This window comes from Mastigoproctus giganteus, chromosome 11, assembly GCF_048544385.1.
Source record: "Mastigoproctus giganteus isolate SK-2022 chromosome 11, ASM4854438v1, whole genome shotgun sequence".
Classification (NCBI taxonomy): domain Eukaryota; kingdom Metazoa; phylum Arthropoda; class Arachnida; order Uropygi; family Thelyphonidae; genus Mastigoproctus; species Mastigoproctus giganteus.
This window is the reverse complement of record NC_143585.1, coordinates 87,285,032-87,307,994: the sequence shown is the minus strand read 5'-3', so window position 1 is coordinate 87,307,994 and position 22,963 is coordinate 87,285,032. Positions and strand designations below refer to the sequence as shown.

The 22,963-nt window shown below is 35.5% G+C and overlaps 1 protein-coding gene across 2 annotated transcripts in view; it reads left to right on the top strand.

Annotated features, from left to right (window-relative positions):
- LOC150078227 (golgin subfamily A member 7) overlaps positions 1–22,963 on the top strand; it is a 59,817-nt gene that overhangs the window by 22,727 nt on the left and 14,127 nt on the right. For both annotated transcript variants that reach the window (XM_090385406.1, XM_090385407.1), the window contains one exon: positions 6,630–6,758. In XM_090385406.1, coding sequence (XP_090241532.1) covers positions 6,630–6,758 — 129 coding nt within the window. The remainder of the gene's footprint in view (positions 1–6,629; positions 6,759–22,963) is intronic.

Here is a 22,963-nt window from a genome sequence, read left to right as displayed (position 1 = left end):
TCAAAAAGATAGTAGTTCGAATAGTGACGGTATAATTAGCTAACTTATGAAGACAGCAAAAACTTCCCTAAGTAGATGCACTGGGTACTAACACTCCTTTTTTTTTTTTTTTTTTTTTTAAATGCTTGTAGCAGGTCCAGTTTTGAATATTTTCCATTAATTTTTTTACAAGAAAATTAAAATTGTATTTTTATGTATATATAATTTTTTCAACCAAATGGTTTAATTCTGTCATTTTCATAATGGAACTATTTAAAAATTTATTACTGGTTCCAACTGAAAATTTTCAGTGATTCTTTTTCATTTAATTAAGAGTATATTCACCATAAAAATAAAATATCACATTCATAATACTTTTTTTTTTTTTTTTTTTTTTAAATTTCATTACTTGTTCATAACAGAGCTTTCATAGGGTCATTTCCATTTTACAACTTTATAGCTCGGTCACCTGGTACAAGTCACAAAGATATCCTCCAGTCAATGACATTCTGTTCATATTGCTAGTGATTTTTTTTTTTTTTTTTAGTTTGCAAACAGTGCAGTTTTACCACCAGTGCTTTAGTATCAACAGAAAGAAGCAAAAGCATTAGCCAAAAAAAAAAAGTGACAACTGCTCCACTTCAATTAAATTTTCTCCAATTTTTTTTTTTCAGTTATTGCCTCAGTTTAAATTTATATACTTTTGTGTATGTCACACTGGAGGTATAAATAAGTATTAAGGTGCTCTCAAATTTGATATACTCAACCATTTTAAAGCCTTGACCACTTTAAAGCGCCACACAGATGCCCGTCTTCCAAATGGCAACTTACAGGACTCTTTTTATAAGAACATCTCTGTGTCCTTATCTTTGCTTTTTCTTGTACCTTCTCCAGCTAATTGCTAAAGACCACATCTTTCCTATAGTGTGGTCTCCCACCTTATATGTAATGTTCAAGATGCAGCCTAACTATTGCTTTATATAATGAAATAATCACTTCTTTCTTTCTATTTGCATATTTCCTGTAATCAGTGACAGAATCTCATGAACTATTCCAGCAGCCTGTCTTTATATATTGTTCAGAGAACTTGATAACACATTGTTTAGTTTGGTGCTACCCAAGTGGTTCATGATTGTATGATTATTGCTACTCAGATGTAAGACATATTTTCCAGTGTTAAACCACAGCTGCCATTTCTTAACCCAACCAAATAAATTAACTTGATCTTGTTGAAGTAGCATACCCTGATCACTGTCATTGCCATCCTGTCCTCCTTTGTATCATCAGTGAACTTAGACATTAAAGTGGAACTGCATCGATATCATTAATAAATGTTAGAAACAGCGAGAAGCCCAGCACCAAGCCCTCTGCGAAATGTCCTCATAACATTAGTGTGTGTGTGTGTGTGTGTGTGTGTGTGTGTGTGTGTGTGTGTGTGTGTGTGTGTGTGTGTGTGTGTGTGTGTGTGTGTGTGTGTGTGTGTGTGTGTGTGAAGATTAATTATAACCACAAGGGCTGTTTGAAAAGTTTGTAGCCTGATTATGAAAGGGTAGTTGTACAGCATTAAAAATTTCATAGTTTCAGTGATATCTTTTTAATTACAGTCATTGAAGTCAAAGTTGTGTGAATGAGGGAAATATGGACAAAATCAGTCACTGTGCAGTTATCCAATATTTGGGGTGGAAAGGGAAACTAATGCCAAAGACAATTCATGAGGATATGGTTACAGCATTGGTGTAGGATGCCCTCCCTATGCCTGGTTGAGAAATGGGTAGCAGAATTTAAACAGAGGAAGGAGAGCCTCAAAGATGACCCATGCTGTGGAAGACCTGCAATGACCATCTCTCTCTCTCTCTCCCCCCCCCCCCAGAAGTTGACAGTGTGAAGAATAATCTGGTGAAAAATGATCGATGAATGACAGTTCAGTACATTGCCAGCATCTTGGGCATCTCATCTGAATGTGTGTGTACCATATAATAACAGAGGTTCTTGCTGTGAAAAAGGTATCAGCATGATGGGTCCCAAAGTTGTTGACAGCAATTGAAAAACGCACAAGAGTTGTCGAGTCAAATGAATATTTGCAGCATTGTTTTCAAGCAGACATAGCAAATTGCTTTGCAAGGTTTGTAATTATGAATGACATGTGAAGCCATCACTTTCAGCCAGAGGCAAAGGAATAATCCAAACAGTGGAAACACAGCCCAAGTCATCTGTTTTCCCATCATGTGAGATGTTTATCTCACTATATCTATGAAAGATAACCTAAAAATATCAAAGACAAACTCCAAGGAAAGCTTAGAAAAAGTCTTGTTCTACCAGGACAACATGCCATCTCGCACATCTGTCATTGCCATGGCAACACCTGCATGAGTGCAACTTTGACATCTTGGGACTATCCCCGATTTTTACAAGATCTAGCACCATTGCACTTTCACCTATTTTCTGTTTTGGAAAAATACCTGGATGGCATCTTTTTTCCCATCAACAGTGATATCATTGATGCAATGGATGCATTCTTGGAGGCCCAGGAGAAAACTTTCTTTGTGGCTGGAATCACTGCATTGCAGCATTGCTGTCAAAAGTGTATATTGACTCCACAGGGGACTGGCTATATTCAAAAGTAACCTGTTGCCAGACTCATCAAATAAACCCTTCATACTTAGACCACAAACTTTTCTAATGCCCCTTGTATTCTCTTCTTCTGCAACTTGATCATCCATTTATTCTTAATAGTAACTTGTCTCTAATGCTACATTGCTTTAGTTTATTCAATAGTCATTCCTAAAACTGTATCAAAAACTTTACTGAAATCTTAAGTAAATTATATCAGGATTATTTAGCTATTCAGCAGCAGCTTTTAATGACATTTCAGGGATAATGTTAGGATTAACTAATAAAGTTGGTGTATTTGGTTGAATCAAGTAGTAAAAACATTTGCAGTGAAAAGATAACCTATAATATCATTAATGTAACTGTTTACATTAATTAAGATGTGTGTGCAGTTTCTGCTGTTCTAATTGGTTTATATGATAAGAATGTTTGTATCTGTGTGCAGTTTCTGTTGTTCTAATTGATTTATGTGTGTTTATAGTTTTTTCAGTTTACTTAGTGTGTATGTGGTTTTTTGCTCTTTAATAATTTTATTGTAATTCTGTGGAATGTAAAATGTTTCATTACTGTACAACCTTTTGACTTGGATAGTAGATTCCCTTCTATTGTAAACAAGATAAATTTGCAGTTATATATAATTCATAAACACCATGATAGTAATTTTAAATCATTGCTATTTGATCAGAAAAAAAAAAGTATGCTGTGGTGAATATCCTATAACATTACTTCGGTTACTTACAAGAAAATAAATACTGCCATGATTGAATAAGTATAGGGCATGGTTGTATTTACCAGAATGGGGAGGGGAGTAAGTTATATGCAGATGTATTATAAGTGCATGTAATATTGGTTTGAAAAATGCACTGTACATTAGTAATTTGCAAGTTTGAGCTGTTAAATGCTCTGAGCCTGTCCATAGATAATACTTTTGTCTGCATAGGACTTGCATCCGTTTTTTATAAGAACATGCAAAAATTAAATGAAAAGACAAAAGACAAAAGATGGCCAATTTCAGTGACAATTTAATGGGAAGGTGTGTGAATTTTTGAAATCTAACGGTAAATACTTTATTTTTGAGGTTTAGCAGAAATTAAGTTGTTAATCATAATCAGTGGTCTGCCACCCTGTTTATGTCCACAAAGATCACACAGCTAGTTACATATTAAAAGGAATTCTAGATAATCAAGTTCTATCATTTTGACACAATTTTTAGAATCCAAAAAAAATTGAATAATTTTCAAATGTTATGGCAGATTGGCTAAAAAGTAAAGGCAGCAAGATTATACACCAGCTGATCCAGATGTTTCCTAGAGTTACTAAGAGGTTTAGGCCAGTATAACTGTCTAGCAGTTGACCTTCAAGAACCATTTTAATACTGTAACTCCAATGGCTCCAGCACAAAGGATGATGGGCATCTTGGAGTTGGGGGGTGGGTTGCTGAACCCTTGCTCTGGAGGTTTTACATTTCACCACTTCAAACCTCCAGGGTTTTTTTTTTTTTTTTTTTGTGGAATCATTCGGGCTTGATCACAGTGTGCACACACTTACGTTATACCCAGATCACAGCTAGCTCTAATATTAGATTTCAGAGATCTGTTTGGTGATAAAATTTGTCACTTAAAAAAAATCAAATGCATGTATAATAAAATAATTACAGTATAAGCTAAAATCATGTGTTAAAAGTTAAAAACGTGCATAAACCGTCTCCACTAAGATCAGTTTACCTAGCAGTGACTAATTTAAGAATATTTCAACTGTGAGTACATAGCACTTAAATTCCACATGGTATGCAAAGCCCATTTTTCGTAATGTTATCAATCGATTTTAACCACCATAATGCACAATTCGAGAAATTACATGCTCTATTCAATGTAACAATTAAAAAAAAAAAAAAAAAAATGGCAGAAATAACCAGCACTTTTTTTCAATGTTGTAATAATAGTCTAAAACTTTTTTTGTACCCTTCCCTTCATTTTAAGTTAGTTTTGTGTTGTTTTGATTTTGTTGCGTACCTAGTAAAATACAGGAACAAAATAACAGAAAATTAAAGTACCAAGAAATAAAGAAAATTTTGTGCATTATTTGTCAGCAGCATTAACCAATGACAGAGACACTTAAATCTATAGAACAATTTCATAACACACCAGATATACGGCATTCAGAGGAATGCTGTAAAGAACTATTATCCTTACATCGCCAAGACAGTCTTGTTTGACTATCACCAAATATGATGGGTTCTCAAAGCAGTGATCACAGTACTAACCCCTGTATTGTGATTACCTTATGATAGTTGCATCAAGAGGTGAGGTTTGGTGTTGCTGCTTCTGCTTCCAGAAGTTCAGTTATAGCACTATCCATAAACAGCCTCCATGGATCTCTCTCAGCCTGTTCATCCTTCTTTATACTACAGTGTGACTGTGCCATCTTGAACAAGGCTCTTTCCATTTTATTTTTATGGACCATTACATAGACAGAATTATAATGAGTAGATTGACTCCTGCATATAGGTTTCCTGTAAACCCTATGTATTCACCTGGAATATGTTTTTATTGACATATTAAAAAAAACAAAAGCAGGATGCTATCCACTTTTCTCTTTTAGGTTAATTAAATAAAAGTTGACAAACTGAATTACAATGTTTCCTTTCTTCTGGTAAAATAGCAAACACATTTCAACATAGTGTTTCTAAGGCCTTGTGGAATGGGGGTAGTCAATTCAAAATAATTACTTCAGCTTTTCATGCCTAGATTTTTAACCACCCCACTTATAGGGTACTTAAATATCAAATTATATCAAACAATCTTTGATATTAATTTGACATCAAATTCACACATATTCATGGACTGTTTCCAAAACCATATTTATACCCAAAAAAATGTGCCATTCAGTCCTGTTAATCCTGAACAGTGTCCCAGGCATCCCTAATTTGCCCACCCAAAACAAACATTGGGGTTTCATTTTTCTCTAAACTGCCTAATACTATTTTATGTAGAGTGATGCCAGAGCAGGTCATGGGGTTTTTTTCAATGGTACACAGGAATTTTGCTAGCAGGGAAAAGGAGGCGATTATCCCTTTGTATAAGGCAATGGTCAGACTACGCCGCGAGTACTGCGTACAGGTCTGGAGGCCTCATTCAGGAAGGATGTAGAGTTGCTTGAGTGTGTACAGAGAGGGCAACAAGATTGGTGAGGGGAATGGAGGGGTCCTCTTACCAAGAAAGGCTTAACTTCTGAAAATTGCATCAGCTATAGACTAGGCACCTGCAAGGTGATCTGATTGAGATGTATAAGGCCTTGAATGGATTGAGCACGCTGAAGTTTAATGGGATTTTTCCGCCTGCTTAGATTACAAACCTAAGGGGGCATAAATTCATATTGAAGAAACAGTTGTAGAATAGATATGCGGAAATTTGAGTTTGGCCAGCAGGTGGTTAATTGCTGGAGCAAACTTCCATCTGTCGTGGAAGTTGATAGCTTAAATCAATTCAAGGAGGAACTGGACAAACTTTTAGAGGGAATTGTTGTGTGAATTTTTTTTTTTTTTTTTTGGCTGATGCTACATAAGCTCATATGCTTGCTTTCTTGCATCACATGCCTCTATTACTATTTAGTCACATCTTGGATGCCACTGAGAGAGAATTGTTTTATAGCATTAATGAACATCGGAAACTCTAAAATTGCTGACACTGTTACCAATATCAAAGAATCCTTGAGTTAAAATCTTCCACTCTTAACTATGCTGGTAGAAATTATGGGCTGAATTGGTCAATGATTCAGCAGGTTTCTAAACAACAGCACCTGAATATCATAGATGATTTTAGAGGGACATTAACCCATCAGTATACTTACATTTCACCATAAGCAAATGTACATAAGTTCAAGGATGTATAATGTTTATCGGAATAGTGACAATGGAACTATTACTGTTTCTTAATTTTCATTATATATTAGAGTGTCTCGTGTTAGTTACAATATAATATAGAATTGAACAGCTAGTGTTTTAAAAGCTTTTAATTATTTAATTTTTCATAATTGTTTAGAATCATACGTCTGGTGGTGAAAGGGGCGCTCCGCCTACTGGTTGTAGAAAAGTGTTCATTCAGAGGGATTATGCAGATGGCACAGCAGTCAGATTTCAAACAAAATTTCCTCCTGAGTTGGATGGATTAGTAAGCTATTTGTTTTTTATATTGGATAAATGTGACTTGAACATGTATTTTAAATAAATAAATAATATACATTGTGTATAAATTAAAAATTTATTTTTAATTTATGAATTGGGAATTAAATTCCAGGCTTTAAATAACAAGAAATGGCATCAGCATATTTGTTAAACTGAAAGTTTATTTACATTCAGTATGTATAATAAGCTGTTAGTTGCATATTATCAGACCTTTGATTTTTAAATTGTTTTTATCAGTGGTACACAATCCACAGTTTTATGGATTATTCAATGCAGCCGTCAAGTAAAGTCTACTAATTAAAAATTAAAAATGTTAGACTGAAAAAAGGCAAAAAAACCCAGTAAATACTAAAAATACTTCCTTTTTTTAAATATAAATTGCATGTTGAAGATAAAAATCTTCTTAGCCAAGGGTAATAAAACTTATTACATTCTCATTACATATTTGATTGGGAAGAATTTCGTGTCTTTTTATTAGAAAACAGGCCTTGAGCCATATTACTGCACACATATTCATGGACTGTTTCTAAAACCATATTTATACCCAAAAAAAGTGGTCAGAAAACATAACATAGAAGATTTTCTTGCAATAACTGATACAGTAGAGTTAAAATTAACTATACAGGCACTCCTCTACTTACGTACAAAAAACTTACATAACTCATAGGTATGTATAAAGCACAAGTTTCTCAAAATTAATAAAAATACTGTATATCAAAAATATATTGACAGTTTTGACACATTTGACACGCACAAAGTACCAAAATCAGCTGCCGTCTATATGGTAACACTGCATGAGCTACCCACCTGCTGCTGCTGCTGCTGCTGCTGCTGCTTGTCTATTCGTGATCCCTCAGTTTTTGTTGTTCTTGTTCAGAGTAGGATCAGTGTTTTTCTTATTACAAAAGATGTTATTTCCCTAACACGGCCCCAAAGCAAAAAAGAAGTGAGAGCAGTAGTGGTAAATGACACTGTATTACAGTGGAAATGAAACTAGACATTATAAAATGAGCAGAAAAGGGTGAGAATCAGGCTGTGTAGCACATGTTGGGCTTGAATTACTCTACTGTGAACACAATTTTCCAGGATAAAAAGCAAATTCTTGAACACACAAAGCATTCTGTGCCAATGCAATCGACAATAATAAGTCCAGTGATTGAGGAAATGGAGAAACTTAAGTGTGTGAAAGTGCTCCTGAAGAGACCTTTAATGCAAATCATGGATAGTTACAACACTTCAAGGCACAAGCAAATCTGATATGCATTAAAGTGAACAGTGAGGCAGCTAGTGCTGATGTGGAGGCTGCCAAACAATATCCAGAGTTCTTGTGGGACATTATTGTTAACGAGGATTACAAGCCAGAACAGATCTTTAATGTAGACAAAACTGGCTTGTTTTGGAAAAAAAAAAATGCCTGCTCGCACATATTATGAAGGAGGAAAAGAAAATGCCCGGATACAAGGCAGCAAAGGACTGGCTAACTACTGCTGGGGGATGTGGAGAATGCTGCTGGTAACTGCAAAGTCAAACCACTGTTAGTGTACCGCACCGAAAATCCAAGGGTTTTTGCCCGCAGAGGCATTATAAAACTTCACTCACAGTCATCTGGATGTCTAACTCTAAGGCTTGGGTTACTCTCAGTTTTCAAGGAGTGGTTCCACAAACATTTCATACCACATGTAGAAAAGTACTGTGATGAAACAACGTTCCATTCAAGATTCTGTTAGTACTGGACAATGCTCCTGGCCATCCACCTCACTTGGATGGTTTTCATTCTAATGTTAAAGTGGTGTACCTTCCTCTCAATAGCGTCTCCTTCTTACAGCCAATGGATCAGGGGGTTATTGTTGCATTCAAGGCTTATTACATACGAAGAACTTTTAAGGAAGCTTTAACAGCAACAGGAAAGGATGGAATGACCTTAAAGCAGTTTTGGAAAGAATAACATCTACAACGCAATCAAGAATATAGATGCTACCTGGTATGAGATAACATCATCAAATATGAATGGATCTGGAAGGAACTCATCCCACAATTTGCTCATGACTTCCATACTGAAGAGGTAGAGTCAGTCTCATATGTGGTGGAGCTCGGAAAACAATTGGATCTCAAGGTAGAGGAAGAGTATGTTTACCAATTGTTGGAAAGCCACTCTCAGGAGCTGGCCACTGAAGAGGTAGAGGTTGATTGAAAAATTTCACCTGCAAGCAGTTATTTGACACTTTTTCTTTAATAGATAAAGCACTATCATCTTTCAAGATTCTAACACTGAGAGGTTCACTAAAGTGGCAGTAGGTGTAAACAATGCCATTGCCTGCTACAAACTAATCTGTGAAAAGAAGAAAACTGCACAGATTTAAATCCATCAGGTTTTCAAGAAAGTGCAAAGTGGATGTGAACATATTGGCATCGACATCTACAGGTGGATGTTGATGCCATATATAATAGTGGATGAGAGTCCCCTGTTGCAGTTCATAATGCAGCTCACAATAGAAATATGGAGTGCTTCAAGCCATGCATGCTGTGGTATTAGTGTGAACAGTCAAAAACTTGGATGTTACAACAGGAATTAAGGTGTTATATTGTTTGCTCCAGTAATATTCAGCAATGGTAGAACAATCACAATTAACAGCCGAGTCCATGTTCAGAGACATGATCTTTCAACCTTCTGGCAATCTCACCGATGTAACGTAACCCACAATCCATATATTTAATACGGTGACATCACTCTGCTGTCACCTAGCTGGGGGGCTACAAAAAAATGAATATGAAACATGCTTGTAACATCTGGAGAAGGAAAATCAGCTCCAACAGAAGGAATTTGTAAAATGAGCTCTAGCTGTATGCTACCTGTGGGGAGAGTGTTGTCAAGGAAAACAGTGACATAGCAGATGTGGCAGGAGAACAGGCTTCATAGCAGATAAAATTCAGTTCCATTCATTAATTTACACATTTAATTAATGTAATAATGCTTTCAGTAAATAAAGAAACTTTTATCAAATAAGCATACCAGCCTATAAAATTACATGAAAGAATAGAAAATTTTCTTAGCTCAGTTCAATTTTGTTAAAACAATGTTTGTGTATAGTTGGTGGTAGTAATCTTTTCAAATTACACAAGCCATTCGCAAGTTGTGGAACCCAGTTCAAACATTGAATTTCATTATACACATTTTGAATAATGTACTAAATTGCATACAAAATCCTCTATCATTGGTCGGGGAAGTAGTGACATCAAAATACATTGCATTTTGAATAATCTGATATTGAATTAATAAGGATATACTGTTTTTCTGAATGAAGGATTAAAAAACAAATATGTGGCAGTCAACAAAATGCTCCAAAAATAAATAATAAATAAAACTGAAATCTATTAGAATAGTTGTGAGTGAGAATTTTAGTTCCTTCAGTGTGCTTTGGACATGACTAAGCCACCGAGGGGACTTCGTCTCCCAATTGTGACAGTTACTTGGACATGACTAAACCACAGAAAATGACCTTGCCTCTTGACCATGATTTGTGTGCCAGGTGGCGATCTGTACCAGACTCTTGTCTGGTATCTTTTGACTCCCATTCCCTTCCTCCACTCGCCTAGTGGAGTTTACTACACCAAATAATTTTGAGGACGCCTTCATCTACGCATCAATATTTCTTACTATTTCCCTCCCACTTGACTTTCATATTCCCCGCTCTATCTGTGGTTTTTTTTTTTTTATATAGGTCCTGTCACTGAATGCTCAAGCAATTAGGTGGCAGTACCTACCTGAGAATAATGGGCAGCCTGGCTTACCTCCTAGCAGTGTGTACGGGCAATGTGGGGTCCCATTAGGGGTTCTGTGGCCAAAAGCCAGACCTCAACAACAGAACCCAACATAATACTTCTTATATGCAACACACAATACTTTTGTCTGGCTTTTACAGAGTAATGTATACTTCACAAGAGTACTTATGGCACAGTTGTTGGGAACCACCGGTGGCACCCTCTCCCCAAACACTATGTACACTACACGAATTCGATCATACACGATTTATAAATAGGGGAACAATATTGTATATAACACGAACCGAATTCACTTATGCACGATTCACCTTTGTGTTTACAAGAAATGGCAGTCGAACACGGAATCGCCCCAACTGAACGCAACACGATAGGAATGAAGAGAAGATTCTGAAAATGTATTTGTTTTTTATATCAGTGAAGAGGAAACACATTTCACCATAATAATGTAAAAACCCACACAATTCCAGTTATCGATATTATGGCAAATGCAATTAGATCGAGTTTACTACCAGTTTATAACAGATTCCACTAGCAGAAACGCAACTGCAAATTGTTTTTATTGATTTATGGTAGTAACCCGCAGAAATGTGCTTTAGTAAAATGTGAGCTAGTGAGATGTTCATAGTGTGTCTCTGCCTTTACCGTGTTGTTTATTCAGTTGCCACACGTGCGCAGCTTTGTTTATGTGTATCAAGCGTGCCTCCTCATTTTGTAATTGTGCTTTATTCCCTAAAAATGAGTAAAATACTTAAAAGGTGTGAAAAGGAAGCATCCTGGTGATTCAGAGAGAAAAAGAAAAGCAATATCGATAAACAGAGGCAGACTGGGTCAAAAATTCTTACCCGGGAAAATTGTAGTGGCCTCATACTATCATTTATGGCCAAATTCACACCGGTCTCCGGCTCACCGGGGTTTCCCTAGTAAGGCTTATGGCCAGTCTGCCTCTGTTGATAGAGAAAAATATGAAATTGTGAAATGCTTTGAGTGAAATGAAAGACCATGTGATATTGCACGTGCTACAGGCCTAAATGAGGCAACACCGAGAATTACAAAGAATGCAGAGAAAATGAAAACAACTTTCATAGCAGGAACAACTCAAAGTGTAATTAAAATCCATTAGATTAAGAATTGGAAGAGATGGAACGGCTGTCATCTGTTTGGATTTTCTATCCAAACAAAAAACAAGTTTGCTTACGTAGAAGCAAAAGCATTAGCAATATTTTATTACCACTATTAAGTAATAAAATACGTAAGTGTTTTATTACGATAATTTATTGTTTGGTAATGTTTTGGTTACAAATGTGTGTTCAATCTTTGGTGGTCTGCACCTAACCCTATTTTTCCCATAGGGCCTATTGTTTATATTGCACGATTTTGCATTGCCGAACATTTCTAGGAACAGAACTATCGTGCTATACGAGGACCGACTGTATGTGCTTTGGACTTTCAATCTTGCATCATTGTGTTAGAAGTGAAATACACACCTGCTTTCATTTCAAGAGTTTAGACTATCCACCTCATCTGTCCATCCTCTCTTATGATTTGTCTGATGCATTCTTAAATTTATTTAAACTGCGAACTTGTACACACCAGATGGAATCTTGTTCCAGTAATCACTTATTCTGTCTGGCTGAAAAGAAATTTTTGTACATCTCTCCTGCAGCCATCCTTTTTCAATTTATGTTCCCATATACAGTCAAACTTGATTATAACAAGATTCAAGGGACCAAAGAATATTGCTCGTTATTACTGTTACTAGTTATATCCATTATTGTAGCTGGAAAATTAAATGCACTAGGCATAATCCTTATGGGTTTTGATAATTAACTATATAATATCGGTGTAAATACACCATAGTTAACCCATAGATTTGAGCTACGATTGTAGCGTAGAAGGCATCGTTTTAATTGTATCTCATAATGTGATTGCCTTCACAACAAGATAGCTACTATTGAATTACTTCAAATAAATAACGCTTCTCTAGTAGAGAAGACTACTGTTATTTATTTTCAGCGTACCACCACCCAGACGATCGTTTCGAAGCTTTTTGGCTTCGTCATCAGATTACCTACCCGCCCACTGATGACGAAGCCAAAAAGCTTCGAAACGATCGTCTGGGTGGTGGTACGCTGAAAATAAATAACAGTAGTCTTCTCTACTAGAGAAGCGTTATTTATTTGAAGTAATTCAATAGTAGCTGTTGTTGTGAAGGCAACCGCATTATGAGATACAATTAACGATGCCTTCTACGCTACAATCGTAGCTCAAATCTATGGGTTAACTATGGTGTATTTACACCGATATTATATAGTTAATTATTGTAACTATATCTTATTTTTTCTGTTATTTACTATGTTTATCGTGCACACACACAGTACTTATGAAATATACAAATATACAGGGTGTTTAAAAAGTGATGGTAAATAATTTAAAGGTGAACTGTACAGACTACAATGTGCAAAAAAAAAGCCCAGTAAACATGGGTCCTTAAGTGAATCATTTTCGAGACATTTCACATTTCTGGTTGGGATCCACCACTGACTTGTTTGTTTAGGTTACATTATGCTCATTCCCTCCGTTTCTCCTCTCTTAATGCTCCAAGATGTAGCAGGCATACTAGTACTTGTCAAAGGATAGTCAACATGGAAAGAGGTTACAGCAATGAAGAGTATGCATATATGCACTTCATGTACGGTAAAGCCAACGGCAGTGTACTCGAGGCTGCATGTTTGTACCAAGAAGCATTTCCCCGCCGAAGGAAGTCCAACAGGCACACATTTATCGGGGTACATCAACGCCTTAGAGAACATGGGTGCTTCGCACATGGAGTACGAGCAAGTAGGCCCAGAAGCATAACACTCGATGTTGAGGAAAGGGCGTTAGAAAGAACATCATGTAACATCTGTAAAATCCTGCGGTGTTGAAGCCAGAAATTAAAAATGTGTTATCTTATGTTTAATAAAACCACCCTTAGCAAAGGATTCACAGCTTTTTGCTAAACTAGTGGTCCCATAGTGGCAGATCTTAACAGAAAATGTGCATTATCTCGAAAACAGTTCATTTGCGGCCCAATGTTCACTAGGACTTTTCTGCTTATTTTAGTTTGTACTTTTCACCTTTAAATTATTGATCATCATTTTTGAAACACCCTGTATACAGTACTTATGAAAAAGGGATAAAAACAACAATGAATAACCATAGCTCATGATTAACAGTTTATTCAGTATATTTATGCACTACATAAATAATTCAAAAGAAAAATAATTTCATTAGTAGTCTTGATATAATACATTTTATTTTTTAAAGAAGTCTTCCAATGTTTGTTTCAAATTTCTTTTAAATGAAATTTATGATCAGTGTCTTTCATTTTACTGAGATAAAATTGAAATTTGGGATCAATGTCATTGGTTTCATAAAACAAGGTTTTTAAACCAGTTTGTACCTCTGTGCTCGACACTACATTAACTGGATACTCACCACCATCTTCCTCACTGTCATTTTTAAAGCCTCTTTTTCCTAAGAGCTTCAAGAATTTTCTCATCTTTCGGCGTTTCGACAGTCACGAGGTTGTTATCAACACATGCCAACCGAGTATCCAGATTGTTTCTTCAACCACATTGTTAATGGAATATTGTTGTTCATCATTTTCTTAGGTGCCTTCATTGACTTCGATGGGCTTTAGTCCTGCCCTGTTAAGAGTTTTTGATGGTCTGTGATGTGACCTTATCCCATGTCTCGCACAGACATGGGATCAGATTGGTCGGACAAGATCTCTGGTAATATGTGAGCAGCCAGCCCACAATTCCAATTGGTATCATTCTAATTATAAGGCATTCTGATTTACTGACCCATTCCATTTGTCTGTAGTTTTTCATTATAGTGAACACAGCCTTTTGGCCTATAACATAATCCTACTCATTTTTGTTTTTCCAGTGTTCATATCACAAGAAACTGACTCAACATTACACTATCTGATATCCTTACAATGTCTGCATTTTGACTTAACCAGTACGTAAAATTCATCAAATTTATTTACTATACTCCTAGCATTAGTATACAGACATGTATGTGTGCCTGTTTTTGCTCTTAGTAACCCTAACAGTCTATTATGTACTTTTCCTATGAAGACCCCCCCCCCACCAGGTCAAGTAATCCCCACTCCTTGCTCTCCAGGCTTTTGTATGTCTCTAATATAAACAACACAATCAGTTTTACTTCAACAGACCTGAACTGAAGGGTGAACTAATATATGAAGCATACAGCACTAATATATGAAGCATACAGCATACTTTAACTGAAGGATGAACTAATATATGAAGCATACAGCACATACTTTTCAAAAATGTTTGCATTTAAAAATACTTTCTAGGTGCATCCATTATGTTTAACTAAAAAATGATGTTATAAAGTGCACAGTTGGAAATTATTTTATCCTGCCTTATAATACCAAAGTTATTTAATGGAGTACAAAAGCACTCATGCTTTTGCTTTTTTGGTACACTCTCTAGAGACTTTTCACCGAATATGAATATATTATTAAAATAGAATAGATTGCATCAAATATTTGTTTGCAAACTATATCAGTGGTACTAGAATACTTGTGGGGAATATTTTGCCAAAACTGCTTCTGAGAAGAAGTAAAGATTAATATTGAAGTAACCTCTCCCTTAGCTCCCTTTGTTGGTAGCTAAGGTATCAGTAGGGATGGACTCTGTTAATAAATAACTAAAAATGCAGTTGACCATGAGCAAAAGTGCCAATTTCATTGAAAGTCTGACTCTTAGATCTGTTGACTGTGAAGACAAAAGGTAAGAAATTGCCTTCTCTTCAAAATAAATGGCAAGTTAGTTTTACTGGGATCTAAATCAATTCTTGGGATTTGATTGCCTTCTCTTCAAAATAAATGGCAAGTTAGTTTTACTGGGATCTAAATCAATTCTTGGGATTTGAAAATCACTTGGGGATTTTTTCCCCCCCAATTTTACTACTAAATAAAACCTATTGCAAAAAGAATCAGGTCAAAAGCTTGTTTAGTCTTTGAATTATTCAAGTTCAAAGAGCATCACAGAGGGACACAAGAAAATTTATATAATTACTTGTGCCTAGCTCACATTTTAAGAATAACTATTTATCAAACAAGGGAAGGTAAGAAAATTACAAAATCACAGTAGAAACAAACTGAAGCCTAAAAAATCCTATTTAAATATGATTTGATAGGTATAGTATAAGCCTAATAGTCATCTTACTTTAAGGTTAACACAACAAAAATAGTAACATAATTAAGATTCAGTCTTATTGAATTACACTACCATTATTATACGTAACTTTAATTATGATTTTTAAAATTTCCTTCTCCAGATATGCAACTAATGAGTTGTATATATCTCTGTCCCTGATCCTTCTCCCCGAAGCTCATTTTAATGACAATTCAAGCGAACAATACTATCCGCAGTGAAGAAGGATTACTAACTTATTCAATATGATGATGAGTAATGACAAACTTTGTACTTCTGCTAACATTTTAAAGTAGTTCGACTCTCTCTCTCTCTCTCCCTCCCTCCCTCCCTCTCTCCCTCCCTCCCTCCCTCTGGCAGAAGTGATTTGCGAGTATGTGTGTTGTCACCTATATTGCGTTGTATGTAATTGTACTGTGCTTCATTTTATACTTCCATATATGCACTGTATTTCCTTATACTTGATTTATTAAATGTTCTCTGTTATTATCTATTCATTTTAACTTTTCTCTCACATACTACTGTATTATGACTGTTTAACCCCCCTGGCCTGGTGGCCATGGAGGGCAGGATTGCAATGTCTTGCATCTATTAGTATTATTATTGTAATAAAGATTTCTAAAGTAGTACTGTTTACTAAACAAAGTGTGTGACTTAATTTTAAATGAATAATAAATAAAGGATAATTAAATATACAGCAGTATTTATCATATAGAATTAAAGAGAACCTGAAATGAAACATTATTTTTTTTATTCTAGTGTCTTGCCAAAAACATCCCACTGACCAAATTTTGTATAACAAAGTTTGAGATGCCTTGGAATATTTGACATAGATGAAAATGCTATTTTACTATTGTATGAACATATATTACCCATAAAATATTCTCATTAATCATAATTTTTTTTTAAACTAACATTTTGTCTAAGCTTTGGCAATTACACTGATTCATTGTAGCAATAGATAAAATTGCCTACCAATATATTCACCTTTACTTTGAAAACACAAAACTCCATATTTGCAAATAAAATAGTTTGTTACCAAGAGGGAAAAGAGGGTCTGCTACACAAAGGCACATTCAGTTAAGTAAATAAAATTGTTGTTGATGTCAGCGTTTCAAATCATCTTGAGATTTTGTTCTCAATCAGTTTGCAACTTGTCTCAAGAGTCCAATTGCCTCTGCAATATAGCAGAGGCAATTTGATTATATGCGAATGGTCTCCTTAAATGAATCCAAAACATTGAAATCAATTGCAAGTTTATTTAGCTAATTAAATGTGCCTTAGTGTAGGAAATCCTATTTTCTGCCCGCTGGTGGAAAAGAGGATTCAATAAACCATTAAAAAGAGGAGAGCGCTTAACCTTTTACAGCTTTCTTTACTTAGAACGCTTAATTGGGACCATGAAGTGCCAAGTGAATACATTTTAAGTAGGGAGGTGAGATTTATCCTTAAGAAACAATGTGATTGTTTTAACTGGTTTGTAAGACCAGTGTTTTTGATGATTTTAAGGCACATTTCTGTATATAACAATATTAAATTTAACAGAAACATTTAAACTTTTAAATATAAACTTTAAAAACATACACACACACACAGTACTGCCATAAATATTGTCACATGTGTCACTGCATGTTGCCATAAAATAAAAAGACACAGGAACTCAAAACTCTGTGGGTTTATTCTTGAACACCCAACAAATGAAGCAACACAACACTCATTCAAAATGCACCCCCCTCTGTTTTTTACACAAGATCTCAAATATTCTGGCCATTCATCAATAAAAGTACGCACAACATCCAGTGGGAAATTGGTTGCCACAGTGATCTCTTCAGGCTCTCCAATGTGGCATGCCTTTTACCACAGACCATCCCTTGCCAAATATCCCACAAACAGTAATCAAGTGGATTAAGATCTGGGCTGGCAGGAGACCATTCGTCATGCTTGATGACTCAGGCACATTCTCTGCCAACCATGTTTGGGTGATCGTTGTCTTGTGGGCAGGCACTGAGCCTGTTGGAAGATCCAGTGTTAACCACTGAAGAGAGTCTGATTGAGGGGTCTCACATGCGGCTGCAGAATATCATTCAGGTATGCCCTTGTACTGGTTTTCATCCCTGAACACAAAAATGCATCTTTTGTTACACCTTTGTAGGAGACTCCCCACCAACCACACTAATGCTGGCTGATGACCCCTTTCAACCCTTTTAACGGCCTGACATGCCTCTGCAGAGCTATGGGCATATACCTTGTCATTTTGATGGTTATAACTCTCAATAGTAAAAATCTTTTTAATCTGTGAAGAGTATCTTTTGATGCTTACCATTTGCGTACCGACACTGCAGTGCCTCCGTTCCATCAGAGCTGGAGTTAGGAATTGGCCTGTTCTCCTACGGTAGGCACTCATCCCTAGACCACTTTTGATTATGTGTGACATCAATCTTGGTGATATTCCCATTTCTCTGGACATGATTTTCTGTTTTTTGTAAGGGTTTCCTACGAATTCTGTTCTGCACTGCCTTGATTGCTGCAGGGATCCTCACAGTTCTTGGGTGGCTGGACCGGGGCCTGTCATCAGTTCTTTGTTGTTCATTGTACCTATCAATTGCCGTGTAGACAAATCTTCAGCTTATTCCAAGTGGTTTCAGAAGTTTGAAAATTGTAGGTGCATCATGTCCTACCTTATGAAGACCTATGACAGTATCCTGTTTTCTTTATCTCCCCATTCCATTTTCACTGGCTCCCTTTACTAGTTGATGATACCTGTTAAAGAACTACATATGATGCAAAATCCACAGCTCTGTGATATGATTTTCTATTTTTACAGGAGTCTTACTTTTGTGACTGTATTTATGGCAGTACTGTGTGTGTGCATGTATATATATATATATATATTTTTTTTTTTTTTTTTTTTTTTTTTTTAATGAAAATACAAGAACACTTACCTTAATGTTACAGAATCTTATATGTATACTGTATTTACAATAACCTTGTGATGCTATTATAATGTTCAGATCATCCAAAACTACTAAGTTTAGTGTAGATCTAGTGCCCTTCAAATTCAGTCTTTTTAGAATGTCCAGATTAGTTTCCAGTGCCAAGTTTTTCTGTTAGCTTTCATCTTTGCATTATTAGCACCAGCAGACTTATTTGAACTTTTTGAGACTGAGTCAAAATTACCTATACAGTAAACTGTAGTCACACAGACACAAAACGCACATAAACAATGTATAAACTAGAACTGATGGAAGACCAATGCCCTTGTGGTAACACAGTTGGTATAATCACAGTGGTTGAGATAGTTGGTATTGCGCAATGGTAGCATGGTTTTTTTTCCCAGAAACTCTGGTTTTTTTGCCCAGTAAACAGCAAATCAACCACAGAACACATACAGTTTGTGCCTAAACCCTATAACTTACTGATGACCAAAACTAAACTGAAAACAGCATTGCTCAGTGGTGTGCACAGTAGTAATAATTTATGTAAAAATTTACAGACTTCAGTTAATTTCAACTCCATGCAGATAACACCTTTCTCCTAACACTGCCGGGCAGGAGAATGTATAAAGTGTATATTTTTGTAATAGCAAGAAATGGTGCAGCCTTGGACACAGGAAATTTGTGCCAATACAAACAGCTACAGAATATTAACACAGGTGTAAATTACTATGGATGCCAAAAATTGTTTTTTGGGGCAATAAACAAACACTTCTTGTTTCTCCTTACAAATTCAAAGCATTTCCAGTCTGGCCAGCAAATTAGCTGTTTTCTCATTAATTACAGTATCGGTTAAAGTCTATTTTTAATAGTGAAATCAAAGGACACAGATGAAGATATGCACTGTGGATTACATTTGGTTGAAAAATCATTGAAGGGCATTAAAAGGTTTTTTTTTTTTTTTTTTTTTTTTCAATGGCCTCTCAGACACTTGAACACCTATTAATGGGTAACTCCACCCAAGGCATTTGTAGTGAATAGTGCTATTCTGAGGGAACAGGGCACTATAGTGAACAAGCTCTGAAGAACCATGCTAAAATGGAGGGGAGGACAACTGTTATTGCAAATATGTGGAGTGTATTTTCTCCTTTTGAAATTTAATATATCACACCATAATTTTGCACTAATTTCATACCAGTCAACACTGGATATAAAAATTTTCTTAAATGTTTCAAGACAAATGATGTGTGTCTAAAAATTCATTTTAAATGTTTCTGGTAACTGGTGTATGTCTAAAAGTTTCTGAAAAATGTTTGACAGCTGTTGCAGGTCTCAATTTCCTAAATGTTTCTGAGAATTTGTGGAACTCTACAAATTTCAAAAATGTATGTGAACCCTGTATCTGTAATTTTTATGAAACTTGAGAGATGCTGCATGCAACTGATAAGGACATTAAAATCTTTCTTTCTTTCTTAAATCTCCACACTGAACACTATACCAGATTGCTTTCAACTATATTTCAATGCAAATTTATAGTAGCAGTGTGGGTTAAATAGGCTCATTTACGGTATTTTTGCTGCATAATAGGCTAAACACAGACTTGGCCAGCTACCTTAGTCATCGCTATTTATCACATTTTTTTCTGAACGGATTAACTTCTGGAACACCATAACACACTTGCTCTTAAGTTGGAAACTTCCTGTATTAAATGGGATTGAAGGGGATAATAAGCTTCATTTCCTAATGTCAGGGAAATTTCTCATCTGTGCAGTAAGTTGGATTGATTAAATATAACGATTTGTTGTCTAACAAATGAACTCCTGTGGGTTCCAGCTAATCATAATTTGTAGTAACCCTATGACTCCATTCCATAACATTGACTGATATTACTCACGGATTGCTACAGATTTTATGAAAAATCATGACAAAGTAGACCCTGTGAGATTTTTCTACAAGTATGTTAATACTGAAAAGGTTTGAAAAAAAAAATAGCACGCTGTACTTTAAAAAATTATTATACTGTAATTTCCAAAAGTAGTATGAAATAGTATGTGCTCAAAGTTTGTATGAGGTGTGGCAATAAAGTTCCAGGACTGGTGCTGTTGCAGTCATGTTTGATTTTTTAAAATAAATGTAAGTGGTAAGTTGAAGGTCAAACTTCCTCCAACAGATGGTGGTGATTGTCCATGTTGTTAGCAACGAGCAGTTTCATTAGTGTTGTTAACATTCTGTGTCACAATTTAACAATGGAACAACAAAAACAAGTTTCAAAATTTTCTTTAAACTGGGAAAATCTGCAACAAAAATGTATGAAATGTTAAAAAATTTATGGTGATGAAATGTTAAAAAATTTATGGTGATGAAATGTTAAGTCATACAAGTGGGTTTGTATGGTATAAGTGGTTCAAAGACAGATGTGAGGATGTTCCTGGTGGCTGTCCATAAATCTCTCAAAATGAGGACAGTTGCAAAAGTTTGGGAAATTGTGGCAAGAGATTGTCATTTGACCCTCAGAATGATGGCTACAGAGTTGGGTATGAATGAGGAGGTGATTTGTCAAATTCTGCTTGATGATTTATGGAAAGGAAGGTCTGTGAAAAATTTGCTTCATGGATGAGCAGAAGCAACAAAGTTTTGTCATATGAAGACTTAATCCAGACTTGTTAAGTTGATCCTAATTTCCTCAACTGTATTCTCACTGAAGATGAGTGGTGGGTGTTTCAGTATGACCCAGACAGTGTTGGAGCATGCAATGGACTTAAATCAAGTCCCAAAAAAGTTTCATTTACAGAAGTCCAGGAACAAGACAATGCTAATTCTGTTTCTTGACAAATGGTATGATTCACAAGGAATTTGCACCTGGAAGGGAGAGTCAATGCTGCATTCTATGTATGGGTGCTTCAAAGATTATTGAAGTGCATTTCATGGGTGAGGCTACAATTTCAAGAGAAAAGCAGTTGGTTCTTGTTGCATGACAATGCCCCTGCTTATTCTGCACTTGTAAAGACATTTGTGAAAAAACATCACATCGTACAGATCAACCATCCACCCTATTCTTCTGATCTAGCACTAGCAGACTTCTTCCTCTTTCCCAAGTTTTTCACCTTGGGAAACTGCCCTCAAAAGAAGGAAATTACAGGATGTTGAGGACATAAATAAAAATGTAACTGCCAAACTGAACATCTCTTTGGATGCCTTCGCTGACTGTTTTCAGAAACTTTTAGAGTGGTGTAATAAGTGCATTCAATCAGGCGTTGATTGCTTTGAATAAAAATAAAACTATTTTTGAGTTCGCTCCTTCACTTTGTTCTTTTTATTACACTGGAAACTGTCGCATTTCTATGTATTATTTGATTCAGTTTCCTATACTTATTTTCAAAACTACTGTAAATAGTTCTGAAAATTAGTATAGTAGGGAATATCTTTTTTTTTTTTTTTTTTACACTATTACTTTAAACACTTGATTGATTGCCATATATGTATATGTGTATATATATGTGTGTATATATATATATAGACATAATTTTTTTGAAACTGCATTGAAAGAGCCTTCAAAGTGTGTTTGTGTGTCAGGTGGGGATTAATGCAATTGAAGATTTTAATTTTAGAACATTCACAGGAATATTTTTTAAGATAAAATATTTGTCTAATAAAATAATTTATATATTTATATTAAACAATATTTATATTGTTTTTGAATTGTATTCACAGCTTGAACTTGTATTCTCTCTGTCTAATATGTGCAGGCTTTGAAAAAAGAAAAGGTAACACTGTGTAGTTAGTAGCACTGTTGCTGCATAACAGTACCACTAGTGGTACTGCCCAGTAGTGTAGTGCTTGGGTGGGGGGGGACAGTAGGTGATTACAACCAAGCAGTGGTGTGTGAGGGGGAGGTGCCATAAGGATTCCAAATAGCACTGTTTATGTATTTAGGGACACAAATATGCTGAATTTCCCCTGTCATCATATAATCTCTACCTCTAGGTTTGTTAGAATTGCAGTGTCATCTGCAGATGCTTTGCATAATGTTTACAAAGCATAAACAACAGTTGATTAAAATTGAGATTGTGGTTCTTCCCCCTTCTCTAATTTAGATATGGTTTCATTTTCTTTAAATTTTTTAAATGTTGGAGTGCACTGCAACCCACCTTGTATCCTCATGGAACCCACTAGTCCACTAATGGATTGCTACCAATAAGTCAAAAACCATTCGTTATAAAGAATGTGGAGGTGGTTCATTTTCG